Below are 25,150 nucleotides of genomic sequence, written 5' to 3'. Positions count from 1 at the left end.
GAGCTATTTTTAGGCTGCGCCCCCCCTCCCTCTCTCCCTCCCTCCTCCCCCCCACGCAGGCTCCCTTTCACGCCCGTCTCTCTCGGGACTCGAGCGCAGTTCCTACTCCAGGTAGACTCGAAATTGACGTCAGAGACTTTCGTAATTTGACGTGTAAACATTTTTTTCCTATCCACGGTTTACTCTGTTGCTTTCTACGTTTGTTCAGTAAGGCACAACAGCGTCTATGGTGTCGCTCCTTCCCAGGTGTTGGCAAAATATTATAGATGTAGATATATTTTACATTAATAATAATATAGGTCTAAATCGACAAAGGAAAATATATAGTTGTATTTTGTGGCCTTCATCTGGTTGCCTTTGTAGATACATAAATCAGTATATCTAATATACATATATTTATATATTTTGCAATGGGTGTGCGATGTGGACCGTTGGGGATGTGCTTCGTTTTCGGTCTTCTCTGTGCCGACGCTGCTTCGGTGAACAGGCAGTATATCAACGAATGGGCGGTGGAAATCCCGGGAGGACCCGATGCTGCCCGGGCAATCGCCGAAGAGCTGGGCTACCAACTGGTCAGACAGGTAAGCATGAAATATCCATTATATATTGAATATATCCATTACATGTTTCTATAATCAAGTATGTACCAGGAATAGGGGAGATGGCTTCAATCCCGTTTAAATTGTCCTCCTTAATAAAGCGATGTAAATAGGACTGGTTCTATTTTTATACGAAAATTTATGTTAAAATGTAGGACTTTTCACTTTCCCCTACAAAGACATTAACACTGGCAAATGGTTATGCATTTGCTTACATACGGACGCGGAGCGAATGGACATAGGCTACCGCTGATACATCCCACCATTTTAACTGTATTCATTTTCCAGATTGGTTATTTTGTGTGTTCATGAATCCCTTCACCCGTAAGCTGAATGTCATAAATGTAACATCTGGCTGGAACTTGGTGTACAACTGGGAGGGTTGATTGTGGCAGCAGAAATAAAACGCTGCATACTGACTGAATTCTGAATAATTTGGAGTAAAACATTATCAAAACATTGCCTGGGTGAAATGTCTTTTAAAATAATATGTTATAATTCTGAATTGTGCTTTTCGTTTTTTCCTGAATCCATTCATCCTCTTTTTATAGGACAGAATGCATCCAGATTGCTTTGGGGAATTGCCAGCGTATTGATATGGATCGGAAACGTGATAGCTACTAGTTTTCCATCCTTATTAAAGTGTTCCTCTCTAGCAAATGTCAATCGGTGAGAGGAGAAAGTTATCAAAGGTCATTACATGGTCCTTTTGCCTGTGGCAGTCTCATTTCCTGTAAGCAGTACCACCACCATTAACTAAGATTGCTCTCATTCACCTTTGCTGGTTAATAATAAACATAAAGTCATTTGTCCTGCGTTTTTTTTTTTCGTTCACGATAGCATCAGTGGTCGGAAAACTGATAGGCGGGCAATTTGGTTCTGTTAAGTGATCAGAATGTAACCAAAACTTTGTTCGCTTGGCAATTTAGGCAACGGTTTTGATAAGAAAAACATTTTCCAGGCGCCTGTCTGCAGTAACGCTCCACTAGCGATGTCAGTTTTGTGCTCTTTGGCAGGAAAGAAGACATATGTAAATTTTCGCCTGAATTGAACTATATGATTGAAATATTCACATACGTAGTTCTTCAAGAAAGTATAACAAAACCTTGGAATTAAAACTGTTACTAGTTTTGACAGCCAATGTGAATTTGTAATACGATTTTCCTTAGAATATTTATTTACTTGAAAAGAAAAAAACTTTGGTTGTGCATTTTGTATTACTAATTGAAAATACTACTTTATAATTTGATAATACTTGTGCATGCTCCACAGTTTGTTGATTACTGCTCTGACGGGATTTCTTAATGAGATATTGCTTTCAATGGTTGATCTGTTATATTTTCCAGCTTTTACACCTGGATTTACGTATTTCTTGTCTCTTCGACCCTGCCCTGAAATATTCCCAGAGCAGAAAAAAATAATATAGCATATTGATAGTGTAAAAGAAAAGAAAATAAGAAGACTGGTATTATAAGATATGGTTGAATTCTGTCAGACCTTGATTTCCCCACAAGCACCCCAGTCTTTATTAGACAGGAAGACCTAGAATATCATCTTAATTTCATACAACAAATGCTATGTATGCAGTACCTTATTCCCCTTTTTTTGGGATTTCAGATCGGGGCTCTGGAAAATCACTACTTGTTCAGACACCAGAGTCATTCCAGGAGGTCAAGAAGAAGTGCTGAACATATAACGAAAAGGCTGTCAGAGGATAAGAGGGTATGCTGTGTCTATTCTTTTATCAAAAAACCCTTTTCCTGTAGCATAGACCACTATACAGACATACATACAGAGGTGGCTAGTTAAAGTCCAAAAAGTAAAAATCCAGACTAAGATTCTGTTTCAACTAAAAAGTTGAGTACAAAGAATCGCAGTCACAGAGTACTCAACTGGATGTTGGAAACGAAATGAAATGTTGGTCTGGATTTTTACTTTCTCGACCTGAACTATCCACCTCTGCATACGTACAGGCATGCATTCAGTTCATTTTTATATAGCGCCTTCCACAGCAGAGTCACCCCAAAGCCCTTTACATGGATGTGTTGTGGTGCAGTACAACCTAATTCAGAAAGAATAATAGAGAAACAGGGAAAGGGAAAGAGAAAGAAAGAAAGAAAGAAAGAAAAGCCAAATGACAACAGAGGAGAGGAACCAAAAACTCCCAAGTAGGGAGAAAAAATCTTCTGGCGATGCAAGGTGATCTGGCTGTCCAACCCACTGGTCATGCTAACATTACTGAAAAATTTGCCTCACACCTCTGGGACCAGGGTTCAAGCCTCCGCCCATGACTCTGTATGTGTGGAGTTTGCATGTTCTGTCCGTGTCGTCGTGAGGTTTCCTCTGGTTTCCCCCCATAGTTCAAAAAACATGCTGAGGCTAATAAAGGAGTTACCAAATTGCCCATAGGTGTGCATGTGTCAGTGGATGATGTGTGAGTGGAAGATGTGTGACTGTACCCTGTGATGGGCTAGTGCACCATCCTGGGTTGTTCCCTGCCTTGCACCCGTGCCGGCCGGGGTGGCCTCGAGCCCCCCCTGCGACCCTGACTGGAACAGGTGCTTTTAGAAAACTGATAGATGGATGAATAATAATAATAATCTACCATATGTAATCAAAAATGCATAAATCTGTATATGTCAATCAGAGCTTAGCATAGTTAGCTGTTTTGGTCAGCGAGCAGCATCACACATATGTACCGGTGCTCCAGTCCCTGTCACTCTTGGTAAGAGGAGATGCCCTTGTGTCTGTGTCCTTAGGTGTCATGGGCGGAACAGCAGTATGAGAAGCAGCGCCGAAAGCGGGACCTGCTCAGTACAGAATGTACTGACTGTCCAGTGGAAAACCTCTTCGATGATCCCATGTGGGGTCAGCAGTGGTACTTGGTGAGTCTGCCATGGCTTTGGGGTCCTCCTCCACCACACAGATGTGGATTCTTCTTGACATTATATGTCTTAACATTCTGGCTAGTTTATAACCTTCAGCTCTCATTTATGAGGAAAACATAAGAACATAAGAAACTTACAAACGACAGGAGGCCATCTGGCCCATCAAGCTCGTTTGGGGAGAACTTAACTAATAGCTCAGAGTTGTTAAAATCTTATCTAGCTCTGATTTAAAGGAACCCAGGGTTTTAGCTTGCGCTACACTAGCAGGAAGAGTATTCCATACTCTAACTACATGCTGTGTAAAGAAGTGTTTCCTCATATTCATTTTAAAATGTTCTCCCGCTAATTTCCACTTATGGCCACAAGTTCTAGTATTTAGTATTTAAACTAATATTGAAATAGCAATTTGGCTGAACAATATCCAGACCTGTTAGAGTCTTATATACCTGAATCATGTCCCCCCTTATTCTCCTTTGCTTGAGGCTGAACAGATTCAGCTCAGCTAACCTCTCCTCATAAGAAATTCCTCTAAGACCAGGAATCATTCTTGTAGCCCTACGTTGCACCTTTTCTAAGGCAGCAATGTCCTTATTGAGGTATGGTGACCAAACCTGCACACAATATTCTAGGTGGGGTCTTACCGAGGAATTATATAATCATAGCATCACCTCCCTTGACTTAAACTCCACACACCTAGAGATGTAACCCAACAACCTATTGGCCTTTTTTATTGATTCAGTTTTATTTACATCCTTTTCATGCCTTTGAATATTGAGTATTAAATGTCATTGGGTAGATCGTATGATGAATAGAATAGGACGCAAAGACCTTACTCTGCATATTTGCTTGCTTTGGTTGCTGGATAAATTGAATGCTTCCCAGATCTTCTGCTTCAGACCTTGTACCCTAACCCCACCCTGCACAAGAAACATGTCTAATTTGTTATATTAGTGTTCAATAAGACAGATAGTCTGCGGCATGCCTTCTCGTGACATTTAAAGAGTTATTGCCAAATTCTGAAATGTCTGATTTGAAAACTCTGCCACACAAATTCTATCTTAGACACAATCCTTTCACAGCTTAATTGGAGGTTTGTTTTGGATGCCTTTGGAAAGCCTGGAGTGTTGATGCACCCTTTCGATATCACTAATTTCCTTACATGTCTGCAAACGCCCTTTACCTCTGTCAATTCCTGGTTCTCGATTGACTCTAAGCTCAGCCTTCATTACGTTGTTGGTTCAGTGATCTGAGTCATAGATTATGATGCATCAAAACCATAACTGTCAGACCCATATTTGTCAGGTTATATATGGGAAAATTAGGAAGTGCCATTTAGTGCATCTATATTATCACTGCATTAGCTGCTGTGTAATTGAGGGCCAAAAGTATCTACTGGTGATTTTCCGTCTCCTCTTCCAAGAGAGCAGAAGATTTATCTTTTGTTTTCTGGTATATTGTAATTCATTGTTGGGACTGAGAGCAGTTTTCAGATTAATGCACTGTTATTAGTGTGTTTCGGAGTTTCTTTAAGCAGGGCTGCTAACTTTGGGAGTGAACTTTTCAATTGGAGACAAGTCTGCACACACATGCACAGGCATTTACATGTATATAACAGTTTTATTACTCTGTAAATAGTCTGCAGGGTTTGCAGACTACCTTATCATTTTTGATTTAGCTAGTTTTAGGTTTATAATGGAATAATTTAGATTTGCCGCAAGATTTATTGCGTGAGAGTCTGAAAGCTTGAGTGTCATTCCAGATGCGTGCGAGCTGGCAGCCCTGTTTAAAGGCACAGTAACCTCATAATGGAGGAGGAGGAGGGGCTGAAAGTTCTCAGTTTAAGTACTAGCGACCCCACACACTGACTAATTCAATCATGAGTAATCAGAGTATGATTTATTTCTGATTTTTATCAATGTTTTATCATACATTTTATAAATTTTTAAATGCCTGGCTGTATAGGTGAAGAGCCACCTGGTATGTAATGTAGCTCGGCATGCATTAACCCTTACTTGGCAAAGTAAAAGGTAAAAGTCAGGCGCAGTGCCTTTTAAGCAGCAAGCATGAGCGTGAAAGACCTGGACGCATTTTGGAACATTACCGCTCATGTGATGAGGGAGCCAGAGCTAATGCAAGGAAAGGCAGGAGCTAGATAGCCTTGTCCATACCTCCATGCATGATGTGGGCTTTGGAACCAGAACTCTTGATTGGGAGTAGGGTTGCAATGGGGTGGAATATTTCTGGAAACTTTACAGAAACTTTCCATTCCATGGGAAGTTAGGCCGGGAAATTTTGGAAATATTCCAAGTTGGAAACTTTCCATAGGAATTAACAGGAATATATGGGAATTAATGGGAAAATTAACAGGCTGCAAAGGGGTGGAAATTTTCTGGAAACTTTACAGAAACTTTTCATCCCATGGGAAGTTAGGCTAGGGAATTTTGGAAATATTCTAAGTTGGAAACTTTCCATTGGAATTAACGGGAATATATGGAAATTAACGGGAAAATTCCCAGAATTTCGCAATCCTAATTGATAGTGTTTCCCATTTCAGAGCTCCCCATAGTGAAAAACTTTAGGTGGGTGTGGATAAACTCACAAATCTGAGGCTGAGGGCTGTGCAGCTGGAGTTCTTCCTTATCTAAAAGGGGCTTGCCACTGTGCAACTTTCACTGTTGTTTGTATCTGCCAGCTTTCTTAGAGACAGTGTGTATGGTGCTCGAACGAGTATACCCAATGGACTCTGTGGTCATACTGGGAGACTTCAGTGTACACGTGGAGAATGTCAGAGATACCTGAAGGGGAATGACTGGGAAGAATGGCCTCCTGAAGTATTATTGGACTTCAGTGCAAACAGTGGATTCTCCATAATAAACACCATATTTGAACACAAGGTGGCTAATTAGTGTACGCGATTGACTTTCTGGTTGTGCTGTCTGACATGAGGTCATTTGTTTTGAAAGGGGTAGATCTATTAACTGATCATGGACATTGATAAGTTGCTTGCGCAGGGGGTCTCTGAGACAGCTGGAAGGTACCTCAGCATCTGAAAGTCTGCAGAAATGACACAGAGGTTATATCTTGTCCATTGGGAGGAATTTCTAGAGGCTCTCAGGTGTTTTAGCAAGCTGGTTGATGACTCAGGAGGGGAGGTGGGACCTTGCTGGTTAGCCACAATTTCGTGTGGCAGAAGAAGTAGTTTGGGGACCTCCTTACCCTGGTGAAGCTGCCCTTTTACCAGCAGGCATTGTTGGAAACTTGGTGGATCAGAATCTATTTCTGCGGCTGAAGTCAGTATTGGTTTGCAACCACTGTAGTGCAAAGGTTTCAGGGGTGAATGAAATCCATCCAGAGATTTCAAAAGCAGTGAATATTGTTGGGATGACATGGTTGATGTGACTCTTTGAAGCTGCATGGTAGGCAGGTAACGTAACTTGATACTGGCAAATAGGGATGATGTTCCCTGTTTTTATTTTTTTTAAAGGGATGCTTCATCTATCTATAACGGTCTCACAGTTTCTAGCCTTCCTTCGAAAAGCCTATGCCCAGGCACAGGAGAACAGACTACCGGGTGATTGATCTTAGGATTCATGAGGAATACTGTGGAATCTGGCCTGGCTGTGGAACAGAATAGCTGTTCCCCTGTGTTTAGAGGTGTGAGGCTACAGTGCTACCCATGAAGTACTTATAAGGTATACAGGGTATAGTGAGCTCTGAAACAGATGCATCACATCCACCTGTCAGAACACCACCTATATATGCATTAAATGCTTATTTTTTATCATTTTATATTCTTAATGCTTCTGTGTAAGTTATTTTCATTTGGCTTTAATTTGCCTTTACCTTTAGTACTGTATATGATCTAATTTCAACTCTAAACTATTTGATCACTGAAACAAGTATTATATATAAGCATTATATTCATAAACCATCTTCCCCACTGACAGACATTCTGGCTGTGTGCACAAAGTTCCTTCATTTGGATCATTTCATGAAGGGCTATCTTCTCATGAAGGGCTATCTTCTCATGAAGGGCTATCTTATCATGAAGGGCTATCTTATCCTTTGAGTGTTGCCCTGAAAAAAGAAGAAGAGAAAAGGTGTTTGTCTTTCTCCTGCTTTTCACGCAGCAGGCTGTTAGGCATGTGTTTTTGTATATGTGTGCATGATCGTTTTTCTGTTTCTGAAGCGATGTTCCAGAAAGCATGAGATTATGTATTTTTTTTCTTTGTTTCCGTTTACAAACAGGATGTATTTTGGTATATCCATGTTTGTATTAGTTCACTGTTTATCAAAAGAATAAGTGGATGAAGCTGATTGGTGGGAGTGTGGCGTGCTTGTGATGGAGCGTTGATGGTAATGTGGTGGACATGTGGCTTCTGGTAGCAGGGCTGTGAAGCCTCCTCCCCCGCAGCCTCCTTCCCAGGCGCAGACAGAAGGCCAGGCACTGATGACTCATAGTTTGATTCTTATTGCAGTGTCTGCATCCAATACTGAAAAAAATGCTGTATTTTCTTCTGTCCATGAATCATCCAAGTCACAGCCTGGGTAATTCTGTAATAATTTATTTAAATTTTAATTGTAAGCTGAGACGATATTTTTCTCTCTCTGACTTCTCACATCTATACCCCCCTTTAATATAATTTATTGAGATGGTTATTCAATTGTTAGATGACTAACACGTGACATTTTCAGATATAAAACATGGAGATACCAGGTTAAAATGACATTATAGGGTAACTTTTTGGTCCCTTTTCCACATTGGTCTGCAGTTCAATGATAGGTTTGTCCAGCATTGGAGGAGTAATTTCAACCAATCAAATAGTCTATAATTAAAATAACCAAAGTAAGTCACCGTTTTCTTCCTGTGTGAATTACTCATGTATGTTCCAGTGTGTGCAGTTTCATTCAGTGTCCATTGTTGCTCATATTATTTTGAGACATATTCTGTAAAATGACTCTAGTCAGGAAATACCAGTTTTAATCAAGTAAGTTGAAGAAAATCTATGGTGTACACACAAAATATTAACACATCCATCAAATGTCTAAACGATTTCACCTCGATTTCAGATATCACAGTACCATTGACTGCGGTAAAATAATTGTATTTGGATGTATTCTTCAGGTTGTGCCTCTGTCTAATTTTCCATTGTTCTCTTCCCCATTATCCTTCATTTTGTCTTCGGCCTTATTCAAGCAAGACACCAGGACATCAGCATCACTCCCAAAGCTGGATCTCCACGTGATACCCGTATGGCGGAAAGCGATCACCGGAAAGGGGGTGGTCATCACTGTCTTGGATGATGGCCTGGAATGGAACCATACAGATATCTACCCCAACTATGTAAGACCCCCGATCTCCATGCACATTGTCATCGTTACTCTGTTATTGGCTTAGGTCACACACAGGGAGCATAGCCCAGAAGAACTGTAGGAAATTAGAGAATTTTACTAAATTTTCATTTCATCTCCAACTGGGTCACATATTAAATTGTAAAAAATTAAATAGCTTTTGCAATCTCAGATGACACAATTTTCAGCAGTAACCCTTAAAATAAAGTAGCAAGCCAGCTCTTTAGTTAATCCCATCCTATCCAAATGCACCTGTGAGCTCAGAAATACACAAATGGCAAATGACGTGACATGACATTTTGTGACAATATATGAACTGCTGCAGTGTTCTTGCATTATAGTATAATTTAGGCACTGTTTACAGTACTGCATTAAGATTTAAGGGATTCATTCATAGTATGAACAGTGGTAAGGAAAACTATGGATTATTATTGTTACTCGATACAGCTGTATCAGTAACAGAAAGTACTCAGAACTGAATCCATTAATAAATATGATCTAATGAACTGAGGCAGAGGAAGTCATTAATGATGTGATGTGGATGTCATGGGTGATACAGGCAAAATGTCATATCGTGATATTTTTGGTTAAAATCACGATCCACGATATACACCTATAAGCCAAAACATTATGACTAGCCCCCGCGAAACGATTAATGTTCACTATTTAGTAATAAAAAAAGAAAACATTCTGTACTCATAGAAGAAATGGGCAAGAATAAAGATTAGAGTGACTTTGACATGGGCCAGATCAGTGTGGCCAGATCAGTGTGGCCAGATCAGTGTGGCCAGATCAGTGTGGCCAGATCAGTGTGGCCAGATCAGTGTGGCCAGATCAGTGTGGCCAGATGACTGGGTCAGAGCGTCTCCTGTTGGCGGTTCCTGGTTTTTCCCTCCTCCTTTTCCAGACAAAGCAGAACCTTCCTCAACAGCCATGCTGCACACTGTTTTTTGCCAAGTTAGTTGACTGGTTAGATAAGTTCAAGTAAGTTTTTAGTTCAAGATCCAGTCATTAAGCTAAGATCCACTGAGACATATAATTGACAAAGAAATGAGATATACATCCATTATTTAGATGTTATGCAACCATTCTGAAACACTTATCGTGGATACAAATGCAACCGGTCGCAATAAGTCACCTTCATATCACCCACCACTAATGTACACAGTGTAAACTTAGCAGCTTTCATTCTCTGTTTGAGCTTGTTTCATGTCCACGCTGTTCATGGATTAATGCTGTAGGATTTGTATGACTCATGAGCCAATAAGCAAGATTTATGTGGTTTATTACTTACTGTTATACATTCACTGTATATGGTTAATTGAACTGCTGGTATTTCTAATTCCAAACAGGATGTTTTTCTGGGAAATGACATCACAGGATGGTTCCATAAGTGGCATATAGTCACTAATGTTATCAGAAAGCAATATACACCAGCTTACACTAATGTTCTGTTAGATAAACAGAGCAAAATTAAAAAGTTATGAATTTTGAGATCCATTTCTTATACTCGGTTTGTTTTGTACAGTATCCTTCCCCATATTCCCTCCCTGTTTCAGACTGGGATTGCATGTCCATAGCACAACCAGAGGTGCACATCATAGCTGATGATCTGCTGTCCTTTGTTCTTGTGTAGGACCCGGAAGCCAGTTACGATTTTAATGACAATGACCCTGACCCTTTCCCCAGATACGACTCCACTAATGAGAACAAGTAAGTCGCTGATAGTGATACGTAAATGTTCTGTGTAGCAGTATGCCTTAGTTAACTGAGGCGTGTTGGTACTTAGATACGTAAATGTTCTGTGTAGCAGTATGCCTTAGTTAACTGAGGCGTGTTGGTACTTAGGAAAACACCCATATTTCATTGATTAACTTCGGCAATAATCGAACCCATGCTTCACTGAGACAATTTAATGAATTTCTATCCTGGGTTTCTCTCCAGCTCGGCTTTCCTGTTATCAGATTACCTTGTGTTATCTAAGTCATTTCAAATGAATCAAACTTAACTTTGCGCACCATCCATGAAATAAATTACCTGCCGTATTTTTGATTTCTGAAAAATAAAAAACAGTACATTTAGAGTTTAGTTTCTTTTAGGGGTTGTTAGACGCATTGATGCCTCATGATGAATCAGTTATTAAGGTGGCAGTTCACCTGTACTGATCTATAGCGTCAGAATCGATTTTTGAGAGCAAAATCCTCCATAAAGATAAAGATACTGGGCTGCAGCTTCTCGCAATCATGTGCTGCAGCTGCAGGTAGATATGCAAGGTAGCAGCACCAGCACAAATTTACAAAACGTAGGATGACGGGACGGTTCTTTAATATTCATAAACGAAGCGCTGCCTGATGATCTTTGCATAACAACACTTTTGGGAATCTCAGCCCTGTTTCTTAGTGCAGAACATTATCTCTAAGTACAATGCTTTGGGGAAACGCCCCTCTTTTGTAGCGCAAACAAATGTTGTCCTTTTTGCTAGCTACAGTGCCAGTGGTCTCTGGAGTTATCTAAATAGCTAGCTACGTAAAAAGTAATGTTAGATTTACAGTTGACGTTAGACTTAAGTGAGATGCACGCATTGAACAATCAACCGTTTTCCAGACTGGAGGATGAAGTATTTCGTCAGCTCATTCACCACTTAGAATAGGTCTCAAAGTACCAGCCCTGACACGTTTATAATTCATTATTATATCTGGCCCATAGATCGACCCTTTGTTTTCCACAAAATGTTTCTCTGTACAATTCAGTAGTTGGCCTTTTCACAATTTTCACTGGCCTGTTCTCCCTTTTAATAATAACAATAAAGATTAATGTTCCGAGATTGTACGAGATTACTTACTATTCCATGTAATTAAGTTCCCATGGTAATATTTGTGATGATTTGTCAGTGAAGTTAAAAAAGGTTTGAATTTAGGTTATTGATTAGTTTAATCGATTTGTGATAGAAATGAAAGATTCCCGATAAATTGAATCGTTCCCTCAGTATCTGCAACAGAATTGAATCACCTTGCACCCAACAATTTACACCCTTAGTGAATCTTGTATGAGCTAGCCTCTTTGTGCCAAAAAAAAATGCAGATTTATCACAATAAGACTTTCTTCTGGTTTACATATTGAGATTTTTTTTTCTCCAGCAGAAGTGTTTTTAAGCAATGTGCCACATTTTCCACAACATCAATGGGAATTATAAGGGGCACTTTAAAACTGAAGTGTGAGGCAAACAAACTGAATGTAAAGACAACACCATACATACAGTGCACATTGTACTATATGTTCATGGAGCTTGTATTACTGTCAGGCAAAATGATGGCGCCATTTCTCTTTGTAGTAGTCTTGATACAACAGGTTATTCATATGTTAAGTCTGATGAGAGTGTGCCTCTCCTTTGGGTACCAGGCATGGAACAAGGTGTGCTGGTGAAATTGCGATGCAGGCCGACAACAAGAAGTGTGGAGTTGGGGTGGCTTACAACTCCAAGGTCGGAGGTAGGAGGTCTAGAATGTTCTTTTCTCTTATAATTATCATTCTCCTTTTCCAGAAATAATTTTGTACAAATAGTACTTACATTGTACCTTAAGGTGGGTGGTGCTGATTGTATTCAAACTATTCTAAATAATTTACAGGCTTTTATTTATTTGTCTGGTTGTTTGGTGATTTGCTTGGTTTTTCTGCTACAGTTGGTCACCTGCACTCAGAAAGTTGCGCAATTCATGCTGCTCATTTAAATAAAAACTTTATGAATTGAAAATTAAAGTTAAACTAAATTCATTATTTAGCAGTTTTGCTTATCCAGGAAAAAGAAGTGCTACAACAGTCCTTAAAAACAAGGATTGAATATTGAGATTTCTAAACAAATAGTTTCATTTTTCATTTTAGCTTCAGTTATTAATTGGAAATACAATGGGTTATACCCTTAGTTTCTATGCGAGATTAGCACCAGTATAATGAATAGAATTATTTAAGGCTGAAAATAACTTGAACAATAGTGATAATGATATTCAACTTCTAGAAGGATCTGCAGTGAAATAAAAGGAAAAAACAAACCAGTTCTATAAATTGATTCATTTGTACATGTCTTTAGATCAGATGGTAATATATATAACAAAATATCAGTAATATAAAGCGTGCCTTATTTACATGCTGTAAATATACCTGCATTATCTACTTCCAGGGGATGGGTTGCTTTTTTTTATTAAAAAACAAAGTCTGATGTAAAAATCTACTGCATGCAGAAGGCTCCAATCTAAAAGAAACGGCTGGCTTAGCTAATTATCTTCTAGCATTTTTATTACATATTATTTTCTTTGTTTCATTCCATTTTTCTATAGTAGACATTCTGTAGTTGCCCACTTTTACACTTTCACATGCATTACGATATACATGTTACATCGTATTAGAAGTATCAGATATCTTTATTGTTGATCACTGAATGTTTACCCTGTTCTGTGCTCCTGGATATTTGTTCTCTTGGATCTTTGCGTACCTCACTCAGTGGTATAGCAGAGGTGTCCTTCTATGATCTAAGCAACCTCCTCCATGGGTATGTGCCATTAACCCCGCCCTCTACGGATATCCCTCCAATAGGGATCCGCATGTTGGATGGCATAGTGACGGATGCCATTGAGGCCAGCTCCATTGGCTTCCGACCTGATCATGTGGACATCTACAGTGCCAGCTGGGGCCCCAACGATGACGGCAAAACAGTGGAGGGGCCGGGGCGCCTTGCACAGAAGGCCTTCGAGTACGGCATCCAGAATGTACGTAGCTAAGGAGAACAGTGTGGCATCCAGAATGTACGTAGCTAAGGAGAACAGTGTGGCATCCAGAATGTACGTAGCTAAGGAGAACAGTACGGCATCCAGAATGTACCTAGCTAAGGAGAACAGTGTGGCATCCAGAATGTACGTAGCTAAGGAGAACAGTACGGCATCCAGAATGTACGTAGCTAAGGAGAACAGTGTGGCATCCAGAATCTACGTAGCTAAGGAGAACAGTGTGGCATCCAGAATGTACGTAGCTAAGGAGAACAGTACGGCATCCAGAATGTACGTAGCTAAGGAGAACAGTGTGGCATCCAGAATCTACGTAGCTAAGGAGAACAGTGTGGCATCCAGAATGTACGTAGCTAAGGAGAACAGTGTGGCAACCAGAATGTACGTAGCTTAGGAGAACAGTGTGGCATCCAGAATGTACGTAGCTAAGGAGAACAGTGTGGCATCCAGAATGTACGTATGCTGGTATCGTGTGTTTTATCATTTATGTAATAATGGGACACTTTGGATCTACAGGGCCGCGGTGGGAAGGGCTCCATCTTTGTGTGGGCGTCAGGAAACGGGGGCAGACAGGGGGATAACTGCGACTGCGATGGCTACACAGACAGCATCTACACCATCTCCATCAGCAGTGCCTCGCAGCAGGGCCTGTCTCCCTGGTACGCTGAGAAGTGTTCTTCCACCCTGGCCACAGCCTACAGCAGCGGAGATTACACCGACCAGAGAATCGTACGTCAACCAATCTACTTCCCTTTTCATCACAACCTCTTCAATTGATTATTTGTGCAGATGATCCTTTGCACTGTTTTTTACCAGACAACGCAGAGGTTATTCCTGTATGTTACATGCCTGTCTGTGCTGCAGTTCACCTGTAAGATCTCGTCCTCTGTCATGCAGACCAGCGCTGACCTGCACAACGAGTGCACTGAAACGCACACCGGGACCTCTGCTTCTGCTCCACTGGCTGCTGGGATTTTCGCCCTGGCGCTGGAGCAGAAGTGAGTGATGGCTTTGTGGCTCATGTATTAATACATCATCAAAGATCCAACCAGATGTCATTACCAGTGCAACAGTCAGCACAACGGAAATTGACACACAAACATTTGCACAAAAGATTATCTGCAAGACAGTTACGTTCTTCCTGCAGTGTTAATGTAATGTTTCCAGGTCCACATTCTGCATCACTGTGCACATAAATGGAAAATGCATGGCTGGCTGTATGTATGTGGGCATATTCAGCTCACAAAGACCAACAGTAGTATGCATTCATTATGTTTACATGAGCAAGTAACACACAACGTTACTGGGAAGCCATCTTGTGCCCTATACTTTGTGTTAATGCCAAGCTTATTATCTGCCAACAGCCCCAATCTCACCTGGAGGGACCTGCAACACCTGGTTGTTTGGACATCAGAGTTTGACCCTTTGGCTAACAACCCGGGCTGGAAGAAGAATGGTGCTGGACTGATGGTGAACAGCCGGTTTGGCTTCGGGCTCCTGAACGCCAAGGCACTTGTGGACTTGGCAGATCCTAAATCATGGAAGCATGTCCCGCAGAAGAAGCAGTGCATTGTGAAGGATGACGACTTTCAGCCAAGGTGAGACCGCAAAACTCTAATGTCACTGGCTGTCACATACATAGCTATCATGGTGGTTTATCGGCATTCATCTGTTTCTGTAACCCTGTGTGTCCTAAAGCTGATCTATACTCCTGCATAGAATCTACGCTGTAAGTAGCCACATACCCACGTACTCAGGTACCCACATACCCACGTAGCCAGGTACCCACATACCCACGTAGCCAGGTACCCACATACCCACGTAGCCAGGTACCCATATACCCACGTAGCCAGGTACCCACATAGCCAGGTACCCACATACCCACGTACTCAGGTACCCACATACCCACGTAGCCAGGTACCCACATACCCACGTAGCCAGGTACCCACGTACCCAGGTACCCATATACCCACGTACTCAGGTACCCACATATCCACGTAGCCAGGTACCCACATACCCACGTAGCCAGGTACCCACATACCCACGTAGCCAGGTACCCACATACCCACGTAGCCAGGTACCCATATACCCACGTAGCCAGGTACCCACATAGCCAGGTACCCACATACCCACGTAGCCAGGTACCCACATACCCACATAGCCAGGTACCCACATACCCACGTAGCCAGGTACCCATATACCCACGTAGCCAGGTACCCACATACCCACGTAGCCAGGTACCCACGTACCCAGGTACCCATATACCCACGTACTCAGGTACCCACATATCCACGTAGCCAGGTACCCACATACCCACGTAGCCAGGTACCCACATACCCACGTAGCCAGGTACCCACATACCCACGTAGCCAGGTACCCATATACCCACGTAGCCAGGTACCCACATAGCCAGGTACCCACATACCCACGTAGCCAGGTACCCACATACCCACGTAGCCAGGTACCCACATACCCACGTAGCCAGGTACCCATATACCCACGTAGCCAGGTACCCACATAGCCAGGTACCCACATACCCACGTAGCCAGGTACCCACATACCCACGTAGCCAGGTACCCACATACCCACGTAGCCAGGTACCCACATAGCCAGGTACCCACATACCCACATAGCCAGGTACCCACATACGCAGGTAGCCAGGTACCTACGTAGCCAGTTACCCACATATCCACATACCCAGGTACCCACATACCCATGTAGCCAGGTACCCACATACCCAGGTACCCACATACCCACGTATCCAGGTACCCACATACCCACGTAGCCAGGTACCCATATACCCACGTACTCAGGTACCCACATACCCACGTAGCCAGGTACCCACATACCTATGTAGCCAGGTACCCACATACCCATGTAGCCAGGTACCCATATACCCACGTAGCCAGGTACCCACATACCCACGTAGCCAGGTACCCACATACCTACGTAGCCAGGTACCCACATACCCACGTACCCAGGTACCCACATACCCATGTAGCCAGGTACCCACATACCCACGTAGCCAGGTACCCACATAGCCAGGTACCCACATACCCACGTAGCCAGGTACCCACATACCCACGTAGCCAGGTACCCACATACCCATGTAGCCAGGTACCTACGTAGCCAGGTACCCACATATCCACATACCCAGGTACCCACATACCCATGTAGCCAGGTACCTACGTAGCCAGGTACCCACATACCCACATACCCAGGTACCCACATACCCACGTATCCTACGGCACAGCCTAACGTCTGCAGGGAAGGTGCACGTCAGGCTACGGCGGAGGTTTCCAATGGTGTAGATTCTACACAGAAGTATAAATCAGCCTTTAGTGCTTCAGCTGTTCCCATTGCTGCTTTTTATTCATATTATTCATATATATTATTCATATTTCTACAAGTGCTGCTTAAAAAGTACATTGAAATTTTCTGAAAAAAAGAATAAAAATATCTATAATCTAGTGCAACAATATAGATAAGGAACAGAACAGTATGTATGTGTTTTGTATGTACAAACATTTATATTTTATTTATATGTAAGTTTCTGTCTATTATTTTCCAATAATAAATCTTCTAGACCCACTATTTCAGAACTGATATTGCAATGAATCCTCTTTAAAAAAAAAAAAGTATTACTTGCGGGATATGAGTCAGGCATACAGATACTGGAAGTAGCCAAACTCCCTGTAATTGCCTGTGGTTCTGTACATCTTCACAGGAACATTAATTATTATTATTCCCTTCACTCACTGATGAACATTACCTTTTTTGATCTTGTGTACAAGCAAAAAGTCATTCATTCATACCCAGGCACAGATTAGGATTAACCTCAATACAAAGAGGGTGAGGTCAAATAACATTTTACTGTTATTGGTTTCATTTGTTTTTCAATTTTTATCAGGCCATTGAAAGCTGCTGGTGAGATCACCATCGAAATTCCCACAAAAGCCTGTGCTGGACAAGAGAACGTCATCAAGTCCCTGGAGCACATTCAGATGGAGGCCAGCATCGAGTACACCAGGAGAGGAGACTTGCACATCACCCTCACCTCCCCATCAGGTAGACTAATGCCCAGCCTTCTGTTATACACCCCAGGAGTGGAGACTTGCACATCACCCTCACCTCCCCATCAGGTAGACTAATGCCCAGCCTTCTGTTATACACCCCAGAAGTGGAGACTTGCACATCACCCTTACCTCCCCATCAGGTAGATTAATGCCCAGCCTTCTGTTATATACACCAGGAGAGGAGACTTGCACATCACCCTCACCTCCCCATTAAGTAGGCTAATGCCCAGCCTTCTCTTATATACACCAGGAATGGAGGCTTGCACATCACCCTCACCTCCTCATCAGATAGACTAATGTACAGCCTTCTGTTATATACATCAGGAATGGAGGCTTGCACATCACCCTCACCTCCTCATCAGATAGACTAATGTACAGCCTTCTGTTATATACATCAGGAATGGAGGCTTGCACATCACCCTCACCTCCCTATTAAGTAGACTAAAGTCCAGCATTCTATTATATACACCAGGAATGGAGGCTTGCACATCACCCTCACCTCCCCATCAGGTAGATTAATGTCCAGCCTTCTGTTATATACACCAGGAGAGGAGACTTGCACATCACCCTCACCTCCTCATCAGATAGACTAATGTACAGCCTTCTGTTATATACATCAGGAATGGAGGCTTGCACATCACCCTCACCTCCTCATCAGATAGACTAATGTACAGCCTTCTGTTATATACATCAGGAATGGAGGCTTGCACATCACCCTCACCTCCTCATCAGATAGACTAATGTACAGCCTTCTGTTATATACATCAGGAATGGAGGCTTGCACATCACCCTCACCTCCTCATCAGATAGACTAATGTACAGCCTTCTGTTATATACATCAGGAATGGAGGCTTGCACATCACCCTCACCTCCTCATCAGATAGACTAATGTACAGCCTTCTGTTATATACATCAGGAATGGAGGCTTGCACATCACCCTCACCTCCCTATTAAGTAGACTAAAGTCCAGCATTCTATTATATATGCCAAGGTTTTCTACCCAGATGATGGGTAATATTCATAACATTCATGTGAAATTGACAAAAGCATAATATGTGTGATGTTTGTTACTGGTGTCACTAATAACAAAGAGTGGTCTCATCATACTGAAGAAAAAAATGAATATTTTACTCTAAATGGGCCTTGAATATGTGGGTTACAATGAGTGTCAACTTCTCCAGGTCATTGACATTGACCAGAATTGAAACAGTAAGTTACAGTGCATTGATTTACAGGAAATGATCTGGTCATTTAGAGGACGTATACATGATATTTACAGGGCACTGACAGGGCACTTACAGGAAATGATCTGACCATTTAGAGGATGTATACAAGATATTTACAAGGTACTTACAGGACAATTACAGAAAATGATTTGGCCATTTAGAGGACATATACAGGATATTTACAGGGCACATACAGGAAATGATCTGGTCATTTAGAGGACGTATACAGGATATTTACAGGGCACTGACAGGGCACCTACAGGAAATGATCTGACCATTTAGAGGATGTATACAAGATATTTACAAGGTACTTACAGGACAATTACAGAAAATGATTTGGCCATTTAGAGGACATATACAGGATATTTACAGGGCACATACAGGAAATGATCTGGTCATTTAGAGGACGTATACAGGATATTTACAGGGCACATACAGGAAATGATCTGGTCATTTAGAGGACGTATACAGGATATTTACAGGGCACTGACAGGGCACTTGCAGGAAATGATCTGACCATTTAGAGGATGTATACAGGATATTTACAAGGTACTTACAGGACAATTACAGAAAATGATCTGGCCATTTAGAGGACATATACAGGATATTTACAGGGCACTTACAGGAAATGATCCGTCCGTTTAGAGGATATTTACATTATATTTAAAGGGCACTGACAGGGCACTTACAGGAAATGATCCGTCCGTTTAGAGGATATTTACATTATATTTAAAGGGCACTGACAGGGCACTTATAGGAAATTGAAAAGACATTAACACAGCTTTTCCATCGCCAGGCACCAGCACAGTCCTGCTAGCTGAGCGGGAGAGGGACACCTCTTCCAATGGCTTCAAGAACTGGGATTTTATGTCTGTCCATACCTGGGGTGAAGACCCAGCCGGCACCTGGACCTTAAAGATCACGGATATGGTGCGTTTGAACTGCACAAGTATTTTCTGTAAATACTTCAAAATGAAAAATACAAATTTAAAATTACGATAAAGAAAAAAAATTGGGAGGACTAAAGCAGTATGCAGGAAAACTGATAATAATCTCTAAATTTACCTTGATAATAGTTTCACAAATGCAATGCATTCGTCAGATCACCATCTCCTAAGCAACCCTTGACCATGATGCAGCCATTTCCATGCTGGGAAATTTTAATCACTTGTGCAAACTCAACCCCTCAGCCTTGCTTTGTCTTACAAATAAGCAGCGGTTGGACTAAAATATTTTAAAAATCTGCTATTTAGAAATTCTGAATTCAATTCCTGTTCATAAACAAATACATAGACAATGCAGTGATTTCTTCAACCTTACTTAAAACTAAGAACCCTCAAATGCAGACAGACCAGAGCTAACCACTAATGTGTGATCACATGAGTAACTAAGAGCAAAGGACCGAGGGGAAGGGGGATGCCCTTTAGTATTTGTGGTAATGCGTAAAGCCAAATGATTATATGGGGGATTCACGAACCACAGGCTAAAATGCTGAGGATTAACATAAAAATGGTTTCAAGTGGATGAACTCAAACTTTGTGCTGGTACTGATTATGTGCGGCAGGTTTTCAGTAAAACTGTCAAATTATATACTCTTTTTATACATATTTCTATTATTTGAATGTGGTTTGGGTCACCAAATCTGAAACTTGTACAGTTAAAGCTTTGGCTCACGGATGCATAGCCAAAATAAATTTGGCAATACTTGGCTAAGATTTCAGATGTATTACAATGTATTACAGCATTGCCACAAAATAAATATATTTAAATCTTTTGAATAACTATTGAATAAATGTTCTATCAGTTTTAAACACTAAGTACAGACTTATGATAGATTTGTCTTAATTGGGTCTTTTCTACATAATAAATAAATATGAATTATGTTCACTTTATCTGACCCTATATCAAAAGTAGAATGTCCAGGTTCAGAAAGTACAAATCCAGACAAAGAATGTGTAAATAGTCACATTCACAGAGTACTCAACTACTTGGTTGAAACAAAATCTTGGTCTGCATTCATATTTTTTGGACCCAAACTTTCCACCTCCTCTCTGTATTGTTACAAAATATGAGCTACAATGATATTAATTGGACACAGTTATTCACCTCCCCATACAAGTATAGTTCTTAAATAAGCAACTTAAATAAGACAACCAGTTATTATAAACAGCTGTAAACAGTTTAATCCAGGATTTTAGGGATGGATTTCTCGTTTCTGCGGCCCCACCCCGTCTAGTGTACTGACTGTGATTGTCACTCCCGCTGCCCCACAAGTACTCGTATAAGAAATTGATTCCTCACCGGTTGATTAATTGTCTTGTAATCCATCTTCCCTCAGTCTGGTCGTATGGAGAACAAGGGCCAGATCATTAACTGGAAGCTAATTCTGCATGGCACATCCGAGCGACCAGCACACATGAAAGCACCAAGGGTGTACGTTCCTTACAACGCCGTGCAGAATGATCGCCGCGGTGTGGAGAGGATGGAGGACATGTTGAAGGTACGTCTCGTTGTTTGGAGGTACCAGTAACCCTCCAAGCATCTGTATCTCTGAAGTGTAGTGTTCACCTGGATCACTGTTTCTGAGAAGCTTTACCACTTTTAGTTTGGAAGTCAAATAATGGACACTCTGCTTCCGTCCATTGGCTGGTCTGCAGGAGATGCCCACTGAGGCCCATCAGCCTCCGAAGGCTCTGGCCACTCTCAAACCCACGGCCGAGGAAGCTAAGGAGAAGAAGGCGCCCTCTACTGCCCTCATGCGACTCCTGCAGACCGCTTTCAATAGGGAAAGCAGTCACCAGGCCAGCCAACCCCGCGCCAACCCTTGGCCCTATGCTGCCCCCAGGGACCCGGAGGGGGATAACATCCACCCACACATCCCTTACCAGAACCTGTACCAGGCCCTGGACAAGCTGAATAAGCACAGGGGCTCTGAGGACAGCCTATACAGTGACTATAGTGACGCATTTTACAACAGCAAACCATATAGACACAGAGATGACCGGCTGCTACAGGCGCTGCTTGACATGGTGGCTGAAGGTGGCCAATAGGGCGGGTGGCACTGGGTGCTGCTGGGCTGGATGTGGTGAGGCTGCCAGAGCCTCCAGCAGCCCCGGGCACAGCAATGTCCAGAGCAGGAAGGTTTGCTGGCTCTTCCAGTCAGGTTTATTTGTTTTTCCCCTGTAGGCTTACTGTCTGTAATTTGTCATGACCTCACTGTGTTGATATTGTCTACCTGAGGGAGGTCCATGTACCCTGCTGGTTTGCATTAGACCCAGGTTTCCTAAATTAGCCCTCAACGCAGTTCATCAGTAGCTGATGGACCAGATTCGGCCAGATTGGCACCTCTTAGGCACACTGACGTGAGCCCAGTTTCTCCCACTGCAGTTTCCATTATTGAATATCTGTGAGTGTTTGAAAAATTGAGCCTTTTTCCCGACAAAACGTTCTGGTGGACCTGCTCATGTGACTTGTACTGTTCTGCTGTTCTGTAATAACAGTGCTGGTTATGGCTATGAACCCCCCCCCCCCACCCCAAAAGCTTCATGGCCCCTTCCTCCTGGCTGTGTCCCCCTCCCCACCAGCTGTGCTGCTGCCTGTCCATTATTCATCAATGATTTGTCCATTTGTTATGCTGTGTTGATTGTCTGCCTTATGTTTAATAATTTTCCTGTATAGTAAATTTACAAACATATGCTCAATATAGCAGATTTTTTTTCTTAATCAATTAAAAATAATTCAGTAATAGCTAATTTTCATTTTTGAGTAACCCTTGCCTATATTGAGAAATGTATAGATATCAAATTAACTTTACAACCAACCCTCTTTGCCTATACAATATTCACTAAATGGGCACATATAAATCATTTAAGTATATAATAAAGATTGTATAATAAATATATATAATCAATGCCACAATATATTTCACTATATAAATATATGGTTCTCATTATATTGCTAGTTATAATTATAATTTCATAAAATACGTAATGCAGAAAGCAGCAGATATCTGAATAGTTTTATATATTTAAATTAAAAAAAAAACACTGTACATTATACAATTTTTATTTTTCTAATAACTCCAGAAGAGTATATTTGCAGATTAAAATGATTATAATCTAAATACTTTATCAGGATAAAAGATATTTTTTATCATTGACTTATAGCTATAATTATAGCTGTTTGTAAACACATAATGATAAACTTACACAGGTATTTGTAACACGACTGCTAAACTAAATTGTGGTGTATGAACTCACACAGATAAACGTGCTGAGGGGCACCTTTAAGGTATAGTCATATAAAATATGATCCAAATCAAATGCATTTACAATTCAAACATTTAATTGGCAGATGAGCTCAGTGGGTGTTCACCTTACTATTCCATGCATTTCTTCGTAATTCGATTAACATAAATCCGATGCAATTCATGTTCATATTAACATATGCTTCACTTAATAACCTTTACATTTGATTTTATTTTCATTTTAATTCAATTCGACTGCTGGTCTTTGCTTAGGCCATTGAGACAGGCATTGTGTTTTATGTTGCATTTGTTGTTCATAGATTAACAAATTTACATTCATTATAATAAATTATTAAGTTGCCTTGCAAGTGTATGTTAGGCCCTGTGTTTCTTTGTGGCATAATTTTCAATACCCTCCTCTTGTTCATTAACTGTTACTCAGTGTCTCCAAGGTTGCCAGTGTGAATGCTGCCCCTGGCCCGGTGCCTGTGGAATCTTCTGGAATGTTATCCCGTGCTTTCCTCCACGCAGTGTCATTCAATTGCACATCACGTGTGCTTGTGCGTGTGCATGTGCCCAGTGTTGGACTGGCATCCCATCCAGGGTGGGTCTCCTGTTCTTTTTGGAGTAGGTCCCAAACTCACCGCGGCCCCGTGCTGGGTAAGCACTTATGGAAGATGGATTTGATCAATGAATGAAATCCTATTAGGCCCCGTAATTATTAATTCATTATTTCCAAAAACTTTAAATTGATCATTTGCATATCCCTAAGACACTGGATTAAAATGGTTGTTTTGTATATTTGTATCTGTGTTCCCCTTCAGTTTTACCCCATGTCTTGTGCATGTCAGATTCATCTACACTTCTACTTTTTTAGTTTATTTAATTTCATTTAGTGTTTTCAACACTCTATTACCTTTAACATTAAATATGCTGGGCATACTTGGTTACCTCTCTTTGGGGTTGTTTTCTTGCGTTCTTCTTCTTTACCAGTAGACTGACTGTATAATTTGTAATTATTCTCTAATTTGTAACATCAGTTCCTAGTTAATCTCATGTTCTGTCTGGGGGCTCCTGCACAGGGATTTCATCACTGTTGCTGAAAGAGACTGAACATACCTTATATCTATATTAAGATGTAAGTGTAAGTTTTGCATATTAAGTTTGGCCCCTGTGTTGCCATCAGTTAGGGATTCTGGGAGGATTGTGACTCATTCCGGCCCACGGACTGATGTATTAACACTGTTCTGCATGACTCTGCACAACACCTGGCGTCCCGTTGAGACTGCTGTATATCCATACACTCATTCATGAAGACGTGAGCAAATGCAGGAGACTCTGAAAGAGCCCTGAGGTAAATAGGCTGAGCGTCACTCCTCATGTATGTCCTATACATTGGCATGATGCCATTCGATCGCTTGTGTGAATGCCTGTATTTATCAGACTTAGATGAAAAATCAAGAAACGTGATTGGAGGTAGCATGGGTAAAGGTAAATCTGCTCCCTGAAATATATCTTCTTTTTTGTTCATATTATGTATAAAAAAAGATGTATTAAAGAAGTAATGGAAAAAAATATACATATATTCCTGACAAAAAATGACCATTGAGTATTAGGTGCGCACAGAGCAAAATAAATCTGGAATAAAACCTGGGGCTTCTCAAATCAGGTCATTCTAGTGTTTGAACTGTTATGGATCTGTTTGTTATTGAACGCAGTTGATATTGTTAGAATTATTTCCTTGTTATGGGTATAACTGCATGTTGATTTACACCTAAATACAGTGTCTTGGCGATGTTGCAGCATCTACTGTGTGGTTGTAAATGTTGTGGACAAAAGACATGCTTTGTTTATTTTTATTAGCCTACGTACATTTTTACATACTGAAAGCACCATATTAATTTTTCATCTCTTTGTTCACCTTGTTCAAAGCTGCAGCAGCAATAATTTCCCTGGGAAGTGAAACTGACCCTATAGAGTTGCTCCTC

The 25,150-nt window shown here is 41.3% G+C and overlaps 1 protein-coding gene across 1 annotated transcript; it reads left to right on the top strand.

Annotated features, from left to right (window-relative positions):
* The first annotated feature begins 85 nt into the window (after positions 1–85).
* On the top strand, positions 86–24,112 carry pcsk1 (proprotein convertase subtilisin/kexin type 1). Its single transcript, XM_023811601.2, has 14 exons — positions 86–581; positions 2,217–2,321; positions 3,359–3,484; positions 8,685–8,831; positions 10,476–10,552; positions 12,239–12,327; positions 13,427–13,599; positions 14,131–14,343; positions 14,512–14,612; positions 14,979–15,212; positions 17,525–17,682; positions 19,713–19,846; positions 21,255–21,416; positions 21,574–24,112. Exons 1-14 carry the CDS (start codon positions 411–413, stop codon positions 21,964–21,966), a joined length of 2,283 nt encoding a protein of 760 aa, XP_023667369.1. The 5' UTR covers positions 86–410; the 3' UTR covers positions 21,967–24,112.
* The last annotated feature ends 1,038 nt before the right edge of the window (positions 24,113–25,150 follow it).

The sequence above is a fragment of the Paramormyrops kingsleyae genome, chromosome 7, assembly GCF_048594095.1.
Source record: "Paramormyrops kingsleyae isolate MSU_618 chromosome 7, PKINGS_0.4, whole genome shotgun sequence".
Taxonomy (NCBI): Eukaryota; Metazoa; Chordata; class Actinopteri; order Osteoglossiformes; family Mormyridae; genus Paramormyrops; species Paramormyrops kingsleyae.
Note: the sequence above shows the minus strand (reverse complement) of the source record. Positions and strands in the feature narration are given on the sequence as shown.